This window comes from Rhipicephalus microplus, chromosome 3, assembly GCF_043290135.1.
Source record: "Rhipicephalus microplus isolate Deutch F79 chromosome 3, USDA_Rmic, whole genome shotgun sequence".
Lineage (NCBI taxonomy): Eukaryota > Metazoa > Arthropoda > Arachnida > Ixodida > Ixodidae > Rhipicephalus > Rhipicephalus microplus.
In genome coordinates, this window is record NC_134702.1 from 79,021,751 (window position 1) to 79,041,117 (window position 19,367).

Here is a 19,367-nt window from a genome sequence, read left to right on the forward strand (position 1 = left end):
TCCGCCCCTCTGCACCTGCTCCTTCCAGTGAGGAAGACGCTGCATACTCTGCGGCGAAAGATGTGCAATCACACCAACTCAACAGCCGTGCTATAGTCGTACGCTGGAGTGCGTAAGTGCTATCACGCGAATTAGCAAAAAAAAAAAAACAAGTAAATACAACATGGGAGAAGTTTTTACAATGCGAGTTGAGCATAAATGCACGAGGCCAGGAAGACTTTCCGAAGTAGCCATGGAATGGATTCACAAAAGGAGCTCAGTGATTCACGAATTGGCCACCGCAATTATTTAAGGGTTCGTTCAGCGTCCGTTCAGTGTCCGTAACATTACGAAAACAGTGTACAAAGATTTGTCGCAGCTGCAATTGATTCCGTGTTTATCTCATCCCGACGAAAGCTCGCGAAGCCTTGCAGAGAGGATGGCACACGTGACGGCTTCCCGCTGCGGCTCCAAAGCTTCGACTACTGATCGGCAGTGTTTTCGGACCACGCTCAAAAAATGTTTCTGGGCCCCTTTAAGAAACTTCGAAGCTGGCTGATCTCAGAGCTTAACGTGGCAAAGTAGTGTAGAGACTGAATTCTTTGATCATGTCATGCTACCAATCCGCCAAAATGGAGAAATACAGAAACAGGGAAGGTGCGTTTACACTTGGCCTTGGAGAGGGTGAAGGCGACAGAGCCAGCTGTGCTTACAATTCTAATAAGCAGATTCGGGCTCCTTTTTAAAAGCAAAGTTCCTTATGGCGTCACCCGCTCGTCTCCCGTTATCGTTTGTAACCACCGGTGGCACATACCCGAAAGTGTGGGTATGTGCCACAGGGGATAGACTTTTAGGGGCGAAGCTCCTTATGTTGTGGGTCGTGCGTCCGCGATGGATGTAGTAAGGATCATCCTCTCGTTTAGTTCTTCGAATGTCCGCTAGATGGTGGTACATGTAAATAATCAATATGTGATGGAAAGATGCGAGATAGTGGTACTTGGAGTGTTTACTAGACGGACGGACATACAGAGAAAGACGGGTGGACATATCGACTCGCGGTTGGACGGACGGACGGATACATGAACGGACGGATGCTTTGCCCCACTCATCATGATTAAGTTCGTGGATATGCTTCGACTTTTTTTTCGCCACATACGCGTCGCTTGCAGAATTTTCTTCCATAAAATTTAGAGGAGCCCAGACTATATACTGGATGAGAAGTGGCCATTACGATCGCTTACTCGCACCTGACAGGTTTATTGCGGGGAGCATAAAAAACAAGTGACCCAAACAAACTGCGCAGTCGCAATCGTGTCCCCACAGAGAAAAGTAAGTAATAAAACACAAAAAACACCGGTGAACTGTTTTTTTATGGCTTAACTCCAACTAGGCAGCAACAATTGGTAAGAGATCAAAAATAAAACATTTAAACCAAAGAGCTTCTATATACCCCTCCTCCGAATAACTGAGAGCTGCTACAACTCTCTCCATGGTCCTTAGGGAAAAGTGCTTCCATAGTCACCGTTGTGCCTGAACATTACTGCAGTTTTACGAAAAAATGACGCCATATCCACGAAGTAAACGATGATGAAGGTGCATGATAGGGAAGGTAATCCTGGTAAGCCATCAATCCTCCGTAATCTACTCTACCATCATAGAAGGAGGTTATTATTAATATTATTATTATTAATATTACTATTATTATTATTATTATTATTAATATTTAGTGTAAACTTCTTATCGCATCGTTTCCACTGCTTCAAATAATATGGAACCACTCTAGCTATTTCACATGCCAACCTTCCTAAAATTTTTGAGAAACAAGTAGAATTCTACGGTTGCTTATTTGCACTTTTAGTGATCATCACGTGGACCAATGAACGTTCGTAGTGCTCTAATAACGACTATAATAACGTGTTTGTAAGTTCGAGTACTTTAGTTCATAAAGCGTCTGCAAGGTTCTCCATAGAGGGTGGGTGGCAAGCTACATCACAGCGCCCCCTCCCCGGCAAGTCAGTGAATGAGGTAGACTCCCCCCTTCCTTTAGGTGACCAGGGGGGTGTGGCCGCAACCCCTGACCCGCGCCAGTGGCTGAGTGTTTAAACATATATTGCGGAAAATTCAAGTAAACGTTCGGACAAACATACGCAGAGGGAAATTACAAACAACGTTACACATGCGCACACTCTCAGCCGAATGGTGTGACGACCATGGAGACAATTTCACGAAGCTATAGTGCGTCTTCGTTCATAATTGCTTATAGTTCTATTGTTCAAAACAATAGGGTAATTTAAAAGCTGTCCTTCGTATTTCAGTTGTTATAGTTACACATCTTATTAGGAATGAATTTTTTTTTTCGTTTATTTATGGGCTTCTTTCATGATGAGTATTCACTTGGTTACTTGGTAGAATTTGGCAACGCTGGGTAGAACTCGCTGCAAACCTGCTCGCTTTGTCGCTTCACGGACCGGAAAACCACGCCGCGAGCCCGACACGAAAAATCAGTCCAACACCGAAATTCTTGCTGCGTGAGGGTCGCTTATCAGCTTCACGGTAAGCCGTACGTACTACGTAGGCTGCGCGTGAAATCCACGTGAAGAACGGGGTGCTGTTTCATCATGACGGTCAGCGAGCCGGCAGTGATTGGATAGCTCATGGCCTCTGCAAGCACGCGTTAATCGAGAGCCTGGTTTGGATTAAGATTGCTGAGACGACTGGAAGTAGAAGATGGGCCCCAACGTAAATGGCATTTACACAGCAGGCTGAATCTGCCAGCATGGCCGCTCTGCTGGTGTATCTCCCGAAACAACGTTTGAAAAGGTAAAAACTGTCTCTTTTCAGTATTTCTCGTGCATAGCTTGAAGTCAATACGAAATTTCATGCTCAGGGAACTGGCAAGAGAGAGAGGAAACTTTATTAGAACTTGGCCGGCAGCTTGGTCTTGGTGGCCTCAGATGGCGGCGCTGAGTCCCTGAACTGGGGCGGCATCTTCGGCCTGCCGGACAGCCCAGAGCTGGTCGTTGAGCTCCGAGCTTCTGAGCGCCGCCTCCCAGCGGCGGCGTCGCCGACGGAGAAGGTCCCCCGCGGCTCCCGCAGACGGGACGGCGGCGGGAACGAGTGAGCTCGAGGCTTCCTGTTGCCTGGTATTGGCAGCCGCCATAGGCGCATCGCGAACGGCGGCCGTTTCTCGACCATTGTTATCGGCGCATTCCCAGAGCATGTGGCGCAGCGTTGCTCTGTGCCCGCATGCTTTACATAGATCGGTAATGTGTAAGTGCGGGTAGCAGTGGCGTAAGACGACCGGGCTGGGGTAAGAGTGGGTTTGTAGTAAGCGATAGCTTACGGCATCGTGTCTGTTTAATTTGTCATGCGGTGGCGGGAACTTTCGCCTTTCCAGTCTGTAGTGTTGCGTAATGGCAAATTGAAATTAATTTTCGATGTGGCAAAGGGGGCACCTCCTGCGGCAGGCACGTGAACGTATTCGGCGCACGTGGCCGTGGTTTTCCGGCCGCTGCGGCGTTTTAGTTTTCGCTTCGATTCTCTGGGGGGAACGCGCCATTCGCGTTGCATAGGCTTCCAGAGCAAGGTCAAGCTGTTGCGCTTATCGTAACTGAGAATATGACGGCGCGTCTCCTTTCGACGCTCCACTGCCCCCACCAGTTCCGCCCCCGCGCTCTCTGATTGCATCTGTGCTGCATCGCAATGTGACTGTTGTTGGCTAGAGGGGCTTCCCCCCCCCCTCCGCTAGCCAACAACAGTCAATTATATATAATGCGCTATGCGCATTATATATAGATATATATAATGCACATAAATTCTACTTGCAGAAATAAGTTATCATCGAAATGCTGAAAAGGCGCTAATGCCCCAGCGTGCAGCTCGCGGCAGTTCGCGCGTACGAAATGCAAATGTTATAGTAGGTACGCTAAAATACCCATGCAACGTTTACGTGTCAAAGCGCATTGTCTTCAAACAGCTGAGAATAGACTGCTGTCACTGACACGCGTGTACCACCCGACACAAATCAGCCAAATTTCTCACAGCACACGCACGTGTGATAAACGTACGCACGTTTCTACAGCCGAACACAGCCTCGTCCACGAAGTTTGGTGAGCGTAACACCCGCAGTTCATGGGGAAGAACTAAAACGACGCACAAACACACGTTAATCGTTCTTGCGGAACGGCGCACCATGAACCGAAGTCGGAGCCGAAGGCGCTCCCTGTGGTTGTCTCGAATTCATGAAGCCTTGCAAAGTATTCGCTGATCAAATGCATGCACATGGCACAAAAACAGTTCAAGGTTCCCAAGACGGTTGGAAAAAACCCACTTGGTAGATATATATCCCGCAAAAAGACTCGCCATCATGCGGTGTCGCTGTGAAGCAATGGGTAAGACATCTGCTTCGCGTGCATGTGGTCCCGAGTTAGACTCCAGGGCTGTGCTTTGCATGTTAATCTCGCAAATAAAGGTGATTGTGATACTAATGGTTTTGTAATTACCTGTAGTCGTAATCTCCGCCGCATTATCGGCGAGAAACCGCTCTGAAAAGCGTAAATATAATATTTTTTTTCCGCCACCACATCGGGGCCGGGCCGCCTACGGAAAGTCCCGGGCCATATCTTGCGAGGAAAAATTTGACCTTAAATCCCGCCTTATCTTTGTCCCTGCTATTCTGAAGGCCACTTCAACTCGGGCTGGTTTCTCTGGAAAACGGCTACGGAGCCTCCTAGAGCCGGCGATAATTTGACTTGACTTCCGGTCTGCGGGCGTGTTGTCTAGGCAGGATTTGACTAAGAGTGTAAGCAACACACGATGTATCCATGCATTACAGCGTTTGTAGGCCGCTATGCCGGAAAACGTCTGAATCATCTTTGGGGCCACTCGGCTAACGTAGCGGAAGGCGCTTTTTCTGTATATGCGCAAGATGGCGGCGCGTGCCTTCATCTGAGAGGCGCCTCCTCCACTCCAGCAAATTTTGCTCAAACCTGTAGACTAAGTCAGCCATGCGGCGAGGCTCGCTGCAATGGCTGCAAACACATACATGCTACCGACGTGGCTGAAAGCACACATTACAATTTCAGATGCTCTATGCAAACCTAACTTTACCTGCGAAAGCTCTAATGTCATACCAGGCCTTCAACGAAATTCTGTTTAAGTACTTCATCTCTTTCGTCGAGATGTGGTTCATGTCACGGCCTCACTTTCACCGCAGAATTTAAATGGAGCTTGCGGAAGAGGGAGTGTGGGGATGTCTATATGGGATCGATGAAGTAGTTCCGTTCTCACATAGCTTCTGCTACGAAGAAAGCCGCGCTAACAATTCACCTAGTAATTTCAACTAGAGATTTTAACATTGTACTTTTGTTCGATGTAGCATTACGCACCATATACTACAAGATTCAGTCCTATTTTTTTAGGACATCAGTGTCTGCCCTCTCTACACCAAACGCTTTGCCTAACCACCACCGGCAAATGGTCTGTCGTATTGTTTGTTTATACACATGCGAGACGCACGCACATGTACAGTGAACTTTATTAACTTGAGTTTTATTAGAATGGGTGCAAAAAAAAAGACACACGTACGTTGCTTTAAAGGCAACTAGATAAGCAAAGGATGGGACATTTCGACAAGCGCAGCGGTGTCGTTTCTGCAGCCCCGCGCGGCTACCGTCGAAAGCTTCCGCTGAGCCATATGCACACCGTCCACAACTCCATTCTCGTCAATTTACGTTAGGGAGTTGAATGCTAAACGGAGTTAAATGGAGTTGTGTAATTGTCGTGTGACCATGAAGTGTAAAGTAACCACAGATATATTTCCATTTTGCCTATGTACCATCAACAGCCTCCTCTTCCGGCCATCCCTCACGCGGAGTCAGTGTCTGCCACCAATTTCTTCCTCACTGGAAGGTACACGAGGCCATGTGCGTACATCTAAGTACATGGGCCACGCATTTTTCCGGCTGCTAAGCGACGGGTCTTTCTTCTCCCATGAACACCCCTCCCCTTCTCATCATTATTGAATGGCAATGGGTTTCACTAGGTGCTAGAAAATAGTTAGAAAGAACATGGCTACCAAGAAAAATTCGTCGGTTGCAGTCTTGGGCAAGGACTGGTTAGTGGTAACGCATTGCGGTAACTATGGTTCTTTCAATAACATGTAAATAGTTACCTTGAAGTTAGAGCAGCATGTAATAGTAGCACTGTTACATTTTTACCCAGTAACTGTAACATACAATACCGTTACAGTTGCTATGGCCTTTATATGAATAATAAAGTAGCAAGAATAGCCATCTCAAAATGTCTTCATTTATTCGAGCTTTCTTATTTACCATATTTGGTCTACATTTTTTTTTCACAAAAGGGTTCCACGGTGTTCCTAGTTTACAATATGGCGCTAAAGAGGAATATATTTCGTGCAGAAGATCGTATTCGGAGCTCACTTGCTTACTGCAAGTCGTAAATCAATCTCGTTGCAGCTGGACAGCTTCTCAGTTGCCGTCTTTTTCTTCTTTTTTTTTGTGGGGAGTGCATGGGGTGAGGGCACAAATATTTTTTATCACTTAGTAGAAGGAAGAAGGGATGACAGGAAGGCTCTAGCTCTGTTTTTGCAGCACGGGTGGAGCATTCTTTCACGCGACGCTACGAGCTAATCGTGTTTAGCAGGTCGTTAGAACACGAGAGCGAAACAGATGAACGTCAGAAAGCTCCGAACTAGCGCAGGAGTTTCGCAAAAGTTTCTGTAACTGATTCACAATGGACTACATCGAGCTAACACAAAAATTCTTAATAAGATGACTAATGTTTCACTTGATATCAACCTCAATATGCAATAGCAACTTAGACGAAGTGAAGGAAAATGAGTGGATGTCGATCAGTCTATTATTCCCACATGTCCTTGCAAACGTTTCCGAATGTCCCTCCTCCATCTTTGTTAAGATTAAAGTTAGGCTCCTGTGCAGCAGTGTTAGACAAGCTATGTCTAAGAACGTTTCGCCAACTTTAGCAACATTTCCTTTCCTGGTACTTGTCTGCCCGTTTAGCCATTTTAAATGTGTAGCTTCCTAAAGCCCTTCATCGTTCTTGTAAATGATCCCGCACTGATAGTCCGCATATAGAAGGTCGGCCTTTGGGTCTCGCGAACACGTGTCTTAACGGTTTGTAAGCTGCGGCAACGCAAGAACTCTCGGAACCTGGTCTGGCATATCTTGAAGTTCATATACAATGGGCATTCATAGTGAATGGACATCGTCTCCACTAGTTACGCACTTTTCGTGTCTCTTCATACGATTTCAATGAATTATTTTCATGATTTAGTACGCAGCTCTTTACTCACTTTATACTGTGACGGAAAAATAATGACGTTTATTTTTCACGGAAGCTGGGTTACAAGGTAACATTGAAAATTTCGTAACAGCAAGACATATTTCTGCCTTAGCTAACTGCAATACTGTTACGTTTTACTGGTAACGTACCCATGACTGGCGGTGGTGCTTCACTTATTGTTGGTACTTAAGAACGAAGTGGGAAAAGTTAAAGGAATTATGCAATACATACGTAAGACTGATATGGCCTTCCGCACTCGATTTAATAATCATAGTTCACATGTTATTTCGCTTCCGGAAACCAAGCCTTTCATTCCATGAAGGTTACACTCTAACAAAATAGTTTTTCAGTTAAAGAGAGGGTGAACCAGGGGAATAATATATGATTTATAAATTTAATACATTGATGGCTAGACTAAATGTTCGTAGCGGCATACTGTAATCGATTCGCGCTGTGGAGAATTCAAGATACTAATAACCTTCACTTACGCTCTCTATCGTCATTTTTTTTTTCATCGGATATCGCCAGGAGCACGTGTTCGGATGCGAACCATCTACACACGGATTCCGAGCAGGGCAGGCAGCCTGTCTAATAATTCTCCTTACAGTGAAACCAGTGCTCCGACACTCGTCCAGCGAGTAAAGAGTGTGTCCCCCCTACCGGCGAAAATGCGAACGAAGGGGGAGTTTCTTCGGAAACAGCATGTATTGTGCCCACCAGAACCATCTGTGTACATACATGTACTTTTTTTGTTTGTTCGCCTTTTTTTTTGTCATTTCAGGAAACACGTCTTGCTCCAATGTCGAAGCATGGGCACGTGTTCCTTTGGTGACTCAATTTTAGACTCTCTTGCAGACCGGACGACCATGATATAATAGCGCATCTACGCCTGGTGAATTTAGTCTTTGCGTATAGTATTAAATGTCTGTTATCTGTTGGCGTAAATAAATAGAAAAAAGACGTGCGATTATAAAAAAATTGTTTATTGGTCAAAGTTTTCCAACTCTGGCGATGTTCATCACAGTGGAAACATGCTGTGATGAACATCTGGATAGCTGTTTTGGACTCGCGCGACGGCTTCCGCTCCGCTCATGTAGCAAAATTGCTCGCATGAGAAACAGGCTTGAGCAGAAAAGCCTTGCAGATGGGAACGCATATATATGTAAATTGCAAGACATCCCCCCCCCCCCCCCCCTCTGTCGTAAAATGTTTTCGCATGCCACAGTGGATAAGGCGCGAAGACACGCGAAGCATTTCTTAGCGAACTACACGCACTTTGAGGTCTTGTATCTAATAAGTATCTATCCAGCCGCCTACGTCTGGATGTTCTCAGGTTCACACCAATAAATGGCCCCTAAACCATCCTCGATATCTTTCAAAATAAAAATTCAAATAAAGGCGCGCATCGTGTGCAGAATGACGTCCCAAATAACGATTCTACACGTGACATCTCGGTCCTCTGCGTGACATCGGGAAGTTTAATCTCGGATGTTCAGCACAAATATGATGTGATTGATCGTGCGAAAGCTGGCATCCGGTTAGTCTTCATAAAGCTGTCTGCGCTGCTTGTTGTTCATCGTGTTGTCCACGTGTGCGCTCGTATGCGGATCAGCTACTGCGGCCCGTAACACAGAGTCCATATCGGCCCGATTCGTATAAGTCCGGGACGGCCCGACAGCAGCGGTTCGCCAACAAGCACGCCGTTTGCGGAGTCGTGGCGACCGGAAGTAAACTGTGTTTCGAGCAGCGCGTCGTCATTGAAAGTGTACTGAAAAAAAAATGCCACCATGATTTTCTGCCAAATTGAAATAACAAGAATTGAAACTGATAGACACAACCTTCATTACAGGAAGAATTTCGAGGAAAACGAGGGAATTATTAAAGAATTTATTTAGTTGTTCTCATATCGCCTCGTATAGCGGTGGCACCATGAACGGCGGTTAAAAGTGCTTGGAAAGAGGCGCCTAATTTCTGCAGCCCAGTAGGGAGCACAGCGAAGCGCTGACAGGCTGCAGGGGGTCCGTGGGGTCAAGTCTTTACACTCGCTGGAAACAAGTATCCCTAGAATGCTATAGCCGCCACCCGCATTCCTATCCGTGCCTCTCAACCCTCCCAGCCAACAACTTCAACAATGGCTCAGCCCCCACTGCGGTTTCTAGAACAACTACAGCAGTGAACAATGCTTCCGGCTGGGGAAAATGACGTTTTCGAGAAAGGTGTAGAGTAGGTTGAAAGCAGAGGTGGAGAAAGGGACATGAACAGCTGCATGCGCCTATAGGGAATGCGAAGGTCACGGCTCGCGTGCAGCTGCCGCCCGCTGACAAATCTCACAACGTGGACGTGGCCAGCAACCGCGGCGGGGCATTCAGAGCCGTCTCGTTGGACATTCAGGCCACAAGAACTGGTGTTTGACCAGTTATCCAGAACCAAATAAAGTTAATTTCACTTCGCTTCACGAAAAGTACAGCCAACTGTTAAAAAATACACCGATTTTTTTTAACTTTATGCACGATGGTAACTTGCTTGTTTTTATGTGATGATGAGCCTCTGGTATTCTGATTTGGAAGTCTTTGGAATAAAAATTGAGAAAAAAAATTCGGCACATTCTACGTACCTTGGGATTCGATATTATTGAAGCATGCGGACGGAAGGTGGATGTCTAGTAATTTTTATTGGCCTAAACCTTACGAGGGAAGCTTAATATATGTATGAATGCACGCGTAGGCATACGTTAAACAGCTGCTTATTATGGCGTAGCCAGCTGTTTACATCTGTATATTGATACCACAAATATTTTAGCAACACCTGAAGCGGTAAGCTGACCAGAAGCGCTAGTGATCGCGAGGATGGCTGCCATGGACACTGATACATAATTCAAATTCAGCGCATGGCACGTAACTATAATTGACATTAACCCCATGTGATGACCGTGTGATAGAAGTATATATATACTATTTATAAATTTGAATAGCCAGCACTGGAACTACAATTGATGTTAATTTGAAAAGTAACTAGTTCCGAGACCTGGCGTGACTCTGAGGTAGAATACTTTATTGCCACGCAGAATATTTGGGTTCGATTCCTGATGGCACACTGACATGTATCGTGTCTACGCTACCGATGTCATCTTTTTCCTTACATGTGTTAAAATTGTCCATCTGTAACCTTGCCGCTCTTGTAAGGGTAGCAATCAACATTCAATCACTTGTGGCACATACCCGCCCCCGAATATGGGCCACATGTCTGGTGAAAAGGGTTTGATGATGTACGCGAGGGTACTATGACGTTAATCATGTCATAACCACCGAGTCACATTCGTCCAACGATCGTTACCCCCCCCCCCCCCCCCGTTCATACTAGACGTACGCGGCTAGATCGATAAATACGGAGATATATGCTCAAAGGACCGGAATGCAAAGAAAGGCCTAACATTTTAATAAATAAAAGGTGTCTATCAGAACAATGGTGTCTCTTAAACAAAATTTCGAAGTTTCCCTCAGTTTTTTTCCATTTTTGTTCAGCCTCCCTTTACCCTGGGGAAGTTCAAAGTTAAATTGGGGTGAAAGGTCTTGAGAATTACGAATGGCTGGTCGAGATATGACTGATGGGAAAATGTCGTCGAACACAACGTCAAAGCACTTCCTCCAGATACGTGGGGCACATAATCGTATATAGCACGGCAGATCTAAGTATGCGGGTATGCACCACAGTTGCTTGAATGTTAAAATAAAAAGGGCAAGTGTTAAGAAAAAATCTACGCGGCGGCGTCGAAATTTGGCAGATTCCACATACTATCGCAATCGATGTCATACGAATAATGTGGAAGGAAGGTGACAGTGGGGAAATTTTTTTTGTTTGTAAAGCGAAGCGTTAAGAAATGACACTAAACGTATACGTACAAATGCACGCACAGACGTGCATGTTGAACACAGTCGCCTATATTTTATGTAACCAGCTGTTTACAGTTGCTAACCATTAGAAGAGACACATGTGTATTACAAACACCAATAATTGCATCACAGTCACCTTTACTCCGCATGAGATGAATTTCCATGATGCCTGGAATTTGCCATATATTTTGCTGGTGGTAATGTAGTGTAACCAGAATTTGATTGTTATATGTGTGAATAACTATATCAGACGACCGCAACTACTATATCTAACTTTGCTCATGCTGAGATGTCAGCGCTGTTAGAACATGCCGATGTATTCGTTGGTGTTTGCAGCTTGCACTTTCGTGCTTCATTTGACATTTCTCTTGCTCATTTGAAAAAAAAAAAACTCTGATTGACAAAATAAATCAAGGAATGTAGCCTCTCAGCATGAAACTTCAGTGGCCTTACAGAAATATGGAACAAGAGGGGTCCATTATGTGTATTTCGCCCAATTTACATGAACGTAATTAAAATGAAAGCGCACGTACAATGAGGAAATAGAGCATTCTGACTGAAATATGGTCCTGTATATATGACCCGAAAATAAATTTATCTCGCAAATGGCTACCAGTCCGTCTGCAAGGAAAGTTACAACATTTGGCCTTCTGAAAAACTAAGCAGCAGTAAAGCGAAAGTCGGACATTATGTTGCTACGTTGAGGAAAGCGATATATAAGTCTTGAAAAGGATGTGTGAGAAGCAGTGCATGTAACTGTAGCGGAATGTTCAGAAAATGAAACTTATACTTGGCCATTTATCTCTTTGAATAATTATTGCTGACCTGCCTTTAGCTCATCTAGTTCAAATGACCAAATTTATTAAAATCAAGATTTTCAATGATACATATGTCAATGGTATAATACCAAAAAATGGCCACAAAAACTTTCGTTGTATAATTCGTGAGGTGCTACCCATGTTGACTAACAGCCACATGTTGACCTCACTGCAGTTAATGGAACAATACTCGTGGCATGTTGGGTTATCATACTGAAAATGTACTTGCATTTCATGCTGAGAGCCTGCTGTCGCGTTAGAAGAAAAATTCTAGATAAATCGTCATATACTAGGTTGAATTAAGAAGACGTTAAATGGCAGTAATCATTGCCATCTCTATTTCACAGCTTGCTGTCATTCTGACGGTGAAAGTTTCTGAATTTCACAGCTCACGTGTGTTCTGAGTTAACGAAAAAAAGAGCAATAGAATTATAAACGAATTACTTCGTCTGCAAACAACGACCTTTGGTTAATTTGACGGTTAATTTACAATTTGACAGTTGGCTCCCATCTTCAGTTGACAGTAAAGACATCAAAATAAAAAAAATTCTGCCATCATTTGAAACTGACGGCCAGTCTTCATTTGGACGGTCATATGGTCGGAAATATATAAGGCTGGAGGGAAATTTCTCGTCAAATTGCTAAAATGTTTTACTGTGTTGTTTTTCACAGATATACTTCTAATGCACGAAAGTCGAGCTTTACGCCCCGCCGCGGTGGTCTAGTGGCTAAGGTACTCGGCTGCTGACCCGCAGATCGCGGGTTCGAATCCCAGCTGCGAAGGCTGCATTTCCGATGGAGGCGGAAATGTTGTAGGCCCGTGTGCTCAGATTTGGGCGCACGTTAAAGAACCCCGGGTGGTCAAAATTTCCGGAGCCCTCCACTACGGCGTCTCTCATAATCATATAGTGGTTTTGGGACGTTAAACACCACAAATCAATCAAGTCGAGCTTTACAATGATATATAGGTCAGCTGCTATAATACTAAGTAAATAGACACCAAACAAGTTGGAAAAGTGGCCAAAACCGCGCGTTCGTGCCACCGCGGAATGAGACCGCCTCCACGTGTCACTTTGCAAAATAGCGTCCCCTTACGCACGCCTAAAAAAAAAATTGCCCGCAGCTTCCCTCGGGGGAACACTGAGGAGGATGCGGACCATATAATTGGTTAACGGGGTGTTAAAGTGCGACTTACTTGGGTCGATGGCTAAATTGGTTAACGTGGTTGTGAAATGGGGTGTTAAATTGCGACTTACTTGGGTCGATGGCTAAATTGGTTAACGTGGTTGTAGGAGGGGGTGTTAAATGAGGGAACACGTACACACGTATGCGAAAGGGCGGCGCTGGTCGAAGGGACGTCGATCATTGTGTTTGTGGATTCGTTGGAATTCATTTCACCGCGACCTTGGACGTCGACGCGCCGTACAAACCAACCGACGAGCGGCAACTGAGCGAGCGAGCGCCGACCTTGAGTATATATACAGCACGACGGCGCATGCACTGTCAGCTGTTGAATGTTCTCGAAGCGCGACGCCACATGCGCGTCCACTGGAGGATCAGGAGAATTGTAGATGTCGTACGCGGTGTGTAGAGGAGGAAGGGTGCACAGATGGTGGAGGAGTGAAGCGCGCGCGGTGTGTAGAGGAGGAAGGGATGCACAGATGGTGGAAGAGTGGGCGACGGCGCGACGGCGCATGCGCGCGCGTCAGCTGTCGAATGTTCGAGAAGCGGTGCGGACGGCGCACTACAAGGCGCGAGTATAAGATGCTTCCGCATCTAAAATACACAGCAGGGATATTACTATGTCCCAGTTGAGAAAACGTAATGTTGGGAGCATACTGGATCGAATTATTTGCAGCCATGGTGTAACATTGTGGATCTTCCTCTTACGATATGTAGCCAATTGTTGCAACTGTACAATTAAGAACAAAGCATAAGTTGAAGCAGAGATAAAAGAAAACCGAAAGTTCTGGCGGTGTGTTGGTATCCTTGTTCCGCTTGAATAAGGTGGATGATAATCAGAATCCAAAAGGCGAGAACATTGTTATCCTTTTCATTTAAGTTAAGAATATGTTACTTTGTGTGTTCCTTCCTGCAATATATCTTTAAGGCACCACTGCTACTTTGAAAAAATAAACAAAACACTCCTTTACACGTGCACAATAATTCGCCTTTTTGTTTTCCGCCTTTATAGTTACAACTAGTGCCAGTCAGAACTAGCTCAATCAGGCGTCACCTTCCCCATCACACAGGGTCCACTGAAGCGACTTCAAGGATATGTCTGCGCACAGTGGAGCACTGCCGTTGTCACCGAGACGGGGTCGGTCAGCACACCTGGAAATCCAAAGAACATCCAGGTTCAAGAAGCAAATCAGCCAGAAGAAACCGGTCTTCATTTCCGGGAACAGCGCCTCAAAGACACGGCATCCGTGGTTGCCACGGTGCCACAAGCCCCGGACGCTGCCCACTACGAGGCTCCAGCGGCGCAAAGCGCTCTGCAGACCACCGAAACCAAGAAACCTTTTCTGTCAGTGCTCCAGGAACCCGCCTTACCCCATAATTCTGTGGTACAACAGCCGCGACACTACAAGTCCGACCCCGCCATTGATGGTCCACACAGAGACGTCCCACCCATAGCTACCGTGGTGTTTGTAAATTTGGACCTCCGCACGTTCAAGTGGACCTCTATGCCCGGTCAAGCGGTGTTCGTGTTCCCGTCGCCACAGGACATAGATCCAAACTGGATCCGCCTGGTGACAAGGAATTCAGACCCGCACACCATCGTTGCTTACCTCCTCGGCCTGATTGAGATGGTTGGCAAAGCCGATTTCCAAAGGGTGAGTTTCAGCTTTTGTAATTTTTGTGGTCATAGAATACGATACGGTAGCAAAGTAGGGTCATATTATAAATATCTTTAGATTTATCCTCCCCAAGTTATGCAGTCCCAAAACGTTTATTATTGTACATATTCAGCTCACCACAATAAGGTTGCTGTGATTTTGACAGGTTAAATCTGGCCCTACTGAGTTTTTTTCAGTTACACATCAAATTGACCAGCAATTTAAGCAGTTACCTGACCTGAAAGTGAAAAGGCACCGACAGGTTGTATGAGGCAAGTTTTAAGAGATGGAGGACTCTACAGCTCCGAGGCTGGCGATCGTACCACCCATATTTTTCGCATTATTGCATGGAAGAAAAGACGAGTACATAGTGTCAATTTCTAGTTTCAAATGGCTACGTGAATCTATCAAGCAATTATTGAAATTATCTAGAATCTAGCATTGCCTACTTATTCGTTTCAGAAAATATATTGATTTTTATATTTTCAGTAACGTTACTTTTCCGACTACGGGTTCCAATGTGAACCGAAGTGAATCAAAAAAATTTTGAGAACATTTTGAGTATGAATTATTTATTTTAAGCCTTTTTTCAGACACAGATGTGTCTGAAAAAACTGTCCCCGAACAAGATTGCACGATTAAAAAAATGTTTTACGCATTTAAGGCTAGCTTTCTCGAGTTTATTTCAGGTTGCTTGCGTGTAACTTCGCGCGCAAGCAACCCGAGGGAGGGTTGGCATGCTGTTTTATTGTTTTTTTAAGTCAGTCTGCAATTTATTGTTTGCCTATCCAATTCTCTGGTGGGGTACGTCATCCTGCATTTACTTTTTACAATTAACTACAACTAGATGCACACCTGTCCATCCAACACCATTACTGTCCATCCAACACCATTACTGTAAAGTCAATCGCAGTGATGTGAACGGGGCAGGAGTGCCGTATATTTTGTTCATTTCGCAAATACAGTCTCCATCGTAATGAACTGAGCCGCAGTGAAATAGTCCAATCCTATCAGTACACGTACGTATTTGGATATACACGCATATAATCACGCTGGCTAATTGAGAAGTCACTTGCCTGTCTTTCCGACATTACTGTGTCATCGCGTTTTACACACGCGCGGTTTGGTGTTGTAAGTGGCATTCCTTATGTGTACGAGCACCTTCAATGAGCTAGGTGTTCATGTTAGCAGTCTGAGAGGTATTCTATATAAACATCCATAAATATCGGCTGCCTGCTCAAGCCGGCATTTGAACGAGTGAAATCGCCCTTTTCGAGATAGCGTTCAAGCCTGGACGAAAACAATTTCAGGGTTATAAATGTGTGCTTGAGAACTGAACCTCTCTTCACATTTTTTTATCGCGAACTTTCATCTTCAGCTTCCTGCCGTTTGTCAACCGGTATTCTAGTTTCTTGTAGAGTGTGGATCGTTTTTCCGAACTATCTTAGTGGGGCTTTTATTGCTTGCTTTACACAAAGCCTATCTATACTGAGAACTTTGATAACGTTGAGGCAATCGAATCGGGCGCTGACAAATGGCGATTTTTCCTCTCAGATTCTGAATGCCGCTGGAAAGGAGGGCTTAAAACTGGAGCAGGTACGACTGAGTCGGAGGGACATACGTCTAGACCTGAATGGCCTGTTGACTGACTCGGAGCCAGCTCCGACGAAAGATGATTTCCACGTGCTTCTAGCTGTTCTGCTCTGCATTCTGTCCGGCCCGCGTAACATCGACATGAACCGCCGTTGGTACCAGACCCGCGTAAAGGACCTTGTGGAAATCTTCCCGGAGGTTTCGGGCGAGGTGACGGTGCCGCTGTGGCACAAGGCGCAGGAAGACGCCATCTGCGCCTTTGGAGACAGGTGGCCTTGTACCCGGGCAGCGATCCGCAGCATTATACTAAAGGGGACGTTCAAGGTACGTACTTTCATGCTATAATCTTCAGAGTGAACGCAGCTTTCTTGCAGCAGCAATTGTTTCTGGGAACAGTCTCCAAAAGAATCTTGGGACAAACTGCCATAATTAATAAGCACTGAAGAGAAACAGTGACTTCCGTTAGGTTGAACAACTGCACTCCGAGCTGCGCTCCATCCGAGCTGCATTGAAGAGCTGCACTCCGAGAACATTCGTGCAGCATGGAAAGATAACTTCATTGACCAAATCGAGGTTGAAGTGTAATTTTCAAACTTTGCAGCCAAATTCTGCGTACGTGACGACAAAACTTCAACATGTATTTTTCATATTGTTATGACATATTCTCGGTGAAATGTTTCTTCTGAAACCTCGTATGCAAGGTCTATTACAATGACAGGTGACAATGTACTTCATTTTTATCGATTAGAAGCCACGTATGACCAGTATGAACGCTTTCTTTGACTTCGAAGTGCTCTGTGCACCAAAATGTAGATTTTGTGAAGTTGGCGGGTGCGGATGAATTCAGCAAGACTCTACTGCAACGCAATTAACGAACATGTTCTGTACTTCTAGAGCTTTACTCAGTGACAACGGTTATTGAGATGGTAATTAGAGCTGTGTTCTAATTCTAGACGGCACCGACGACAGTCTACTCTGTCAGCTGAGAATAATAGTTCACTATATCTCGAAGACAACATCAATCCAATGTTACAGTGCCAGTATATTCTAGGCACTATACCCATGTTGTCCGAGAAATAGAACGTGCCTGGATGGCTTCTACGTGACGAGACGCCACCCTTCGTCGAGAAGAGAAAGCTACAATAAGCAAACGTAACTGTAAATTTTGTTTAGCCCATTTCAAGTTGAAATCTAGAAAAAAATGACTAGTTGCATTGAGTGTTTAAAGAAGCCTCTGCTTGAGCGCAGACGACCATTCCGGCGATATCCGACCTATCCGAGCAATTTGTAGAGTCGTCATCTAGCTTGGACAGCAGAGTAGCGTGCATCGTTTTCGTCTGCGATGCCGTCTTCTCGAAGCTGTCAGATGGACGCTTTTGAAACACATCGCGGTAACAGTTGCGACACAATTATTTTTCGCACATCTTGTGTATACTTTATGTTTAAGCAGCGCGTTGAGTGGTGAGTTTTAAGGTTGTTAGTTCAAGCTCGTCCTGTTTGTGTTCTTTTCAACGTTCTTTTTTCTTGAGAAGCGCGCTGAACACTTTGATCTAGTTGCCGTTCTTCGCGTTTTAATTTCTTTGTGTAACATTCATGTCATCAGTCTTGCGGCAAAACTGATTTTTTTATTATATTTTCAACATCATCTTCTCCACTAATCGGCTGAATATTATTGTGCATACAGAACGCTGTCTCGTTGTATTGCGAATTACTTTGGGTACATATTACAATCGTGATACTGTGTTTAGCTTTGCGCGTGTTCTGCTGTAAGTGTTCCACTGATATACAACCCAGAACCGAAATCTTCAAGAAAGTAACGATAGTACGAAGAAATCTTGCCACTTTAAAAGCTGCTGATAATATTCATTTGAGCTACTTCCTTATTTCATCTACCAAATAAGACTTACCTTGCCTGACATAGTTTGACAGTTTGAATACCAAAATTGAGCCACAAAACAAAGTGACCTAAATGTTCAATGTTAGATGGAGAATATTCTACTGGTGGGCTCTTGGTATTCTTGTTTCATCACTATTGCAAACTGTAAACAACATTAAAGATGAGAAATTGATGTCGTCTTCTAGTTTTTCTATCGCTAGTTTTCAAGATGGCACCACCTATACGTATACATTTTATTTGATCTCATGCACGGCAAGTAGTCCTTTCAATTTAACTAATACCCGGTGCCACTCTCCCATTTATGCAGGGCGCTATGCAACGACTTCAACGTTATGCCTCCTCGTCCTGGGAATGAGGTCTGGACGGAAAGACGTTCTGCAAAACCGTCTAGTCAATGAAAGTGCAGAGACACGTCATGTTGCCAGCGAAGAAGGATTCCCTCTTGTACTGGATTAGGTGAATGGGCATTCGCCTATTCTTTCGGGACTATCGCTTCTAATCTCTCTTTCGCACCGGGGTGTGATAACCAGCCAGTGACCAACTTTTCGGTGTCAAGTGCAACCACGCTTGATTTGCCGCAATGTACTCGCTTTACGCATCGACAATGACTGAGTTGCCTTTGCCTTGCTATATGGTTGAAGAAAATAAATTCTTTTTTTGTGCTATTGTACAAATTACTGCAAGCATGTTTTCTTAACGTCTTTTCGGTGGCTGCTGGAAGCAACGGTGCACCGCATGCTCACGGCAGTTAATCAGGCCAAGACATCTTGCTCGTGCCCTTACACCTGCTCCATTCAGTGAGGAAGTCACTGCATATTTACAGCAAAAGCTGTGAGATCCGCCGCCACAGTAGTGTACGCAAAACAAAGAAAAAAATTAATGGACTAAGTACAAAATGGGAGAAGTTTTACAAGCCCAGTGAAGCCTACACGGGCCTTATCATGCTTTTCGAAGTGGCTATACTTAGCTTGAAGAAATGTAGTGGCATGACCGGTGGGGCGCACCCGGTTTTGCGGCGCATGGC

The 19,367-nt window shown here is 45.0% G+C and overlaps 1 protein-coding gene across 1 annotated transcript; it reads left to right on the forward strand.

Moving 5' to 3' along the window:
- The first annotated feature begins 2,497 nt into the window (after positions 1-2,497).
- On the forward strand, positions 2,498-19,020 carry LOC142803243 (uncharacterized). Its single transcript, XM_075888355.1, has 4 exons — positions 2,498-2,799; positions 14,266-14,850; positions 16,408-16,770; positions 18,651-19,020. The coding sequence occupies exons 2-4, from the start codon at positions 14,701-14,703 to the stop codon at positions 18,696-18,698; spliced, it is 561 nt and encodes a 186-aa protein (XP_075744470.1). The 5' UTR covers positions 2,498-2,799; positions 14,266-14,700; the 3' UTR covers positions 18,699-19,020.
- The last annotated feature ends 347 nt before the right edge of the window (positions 19,021-19,367 follow it).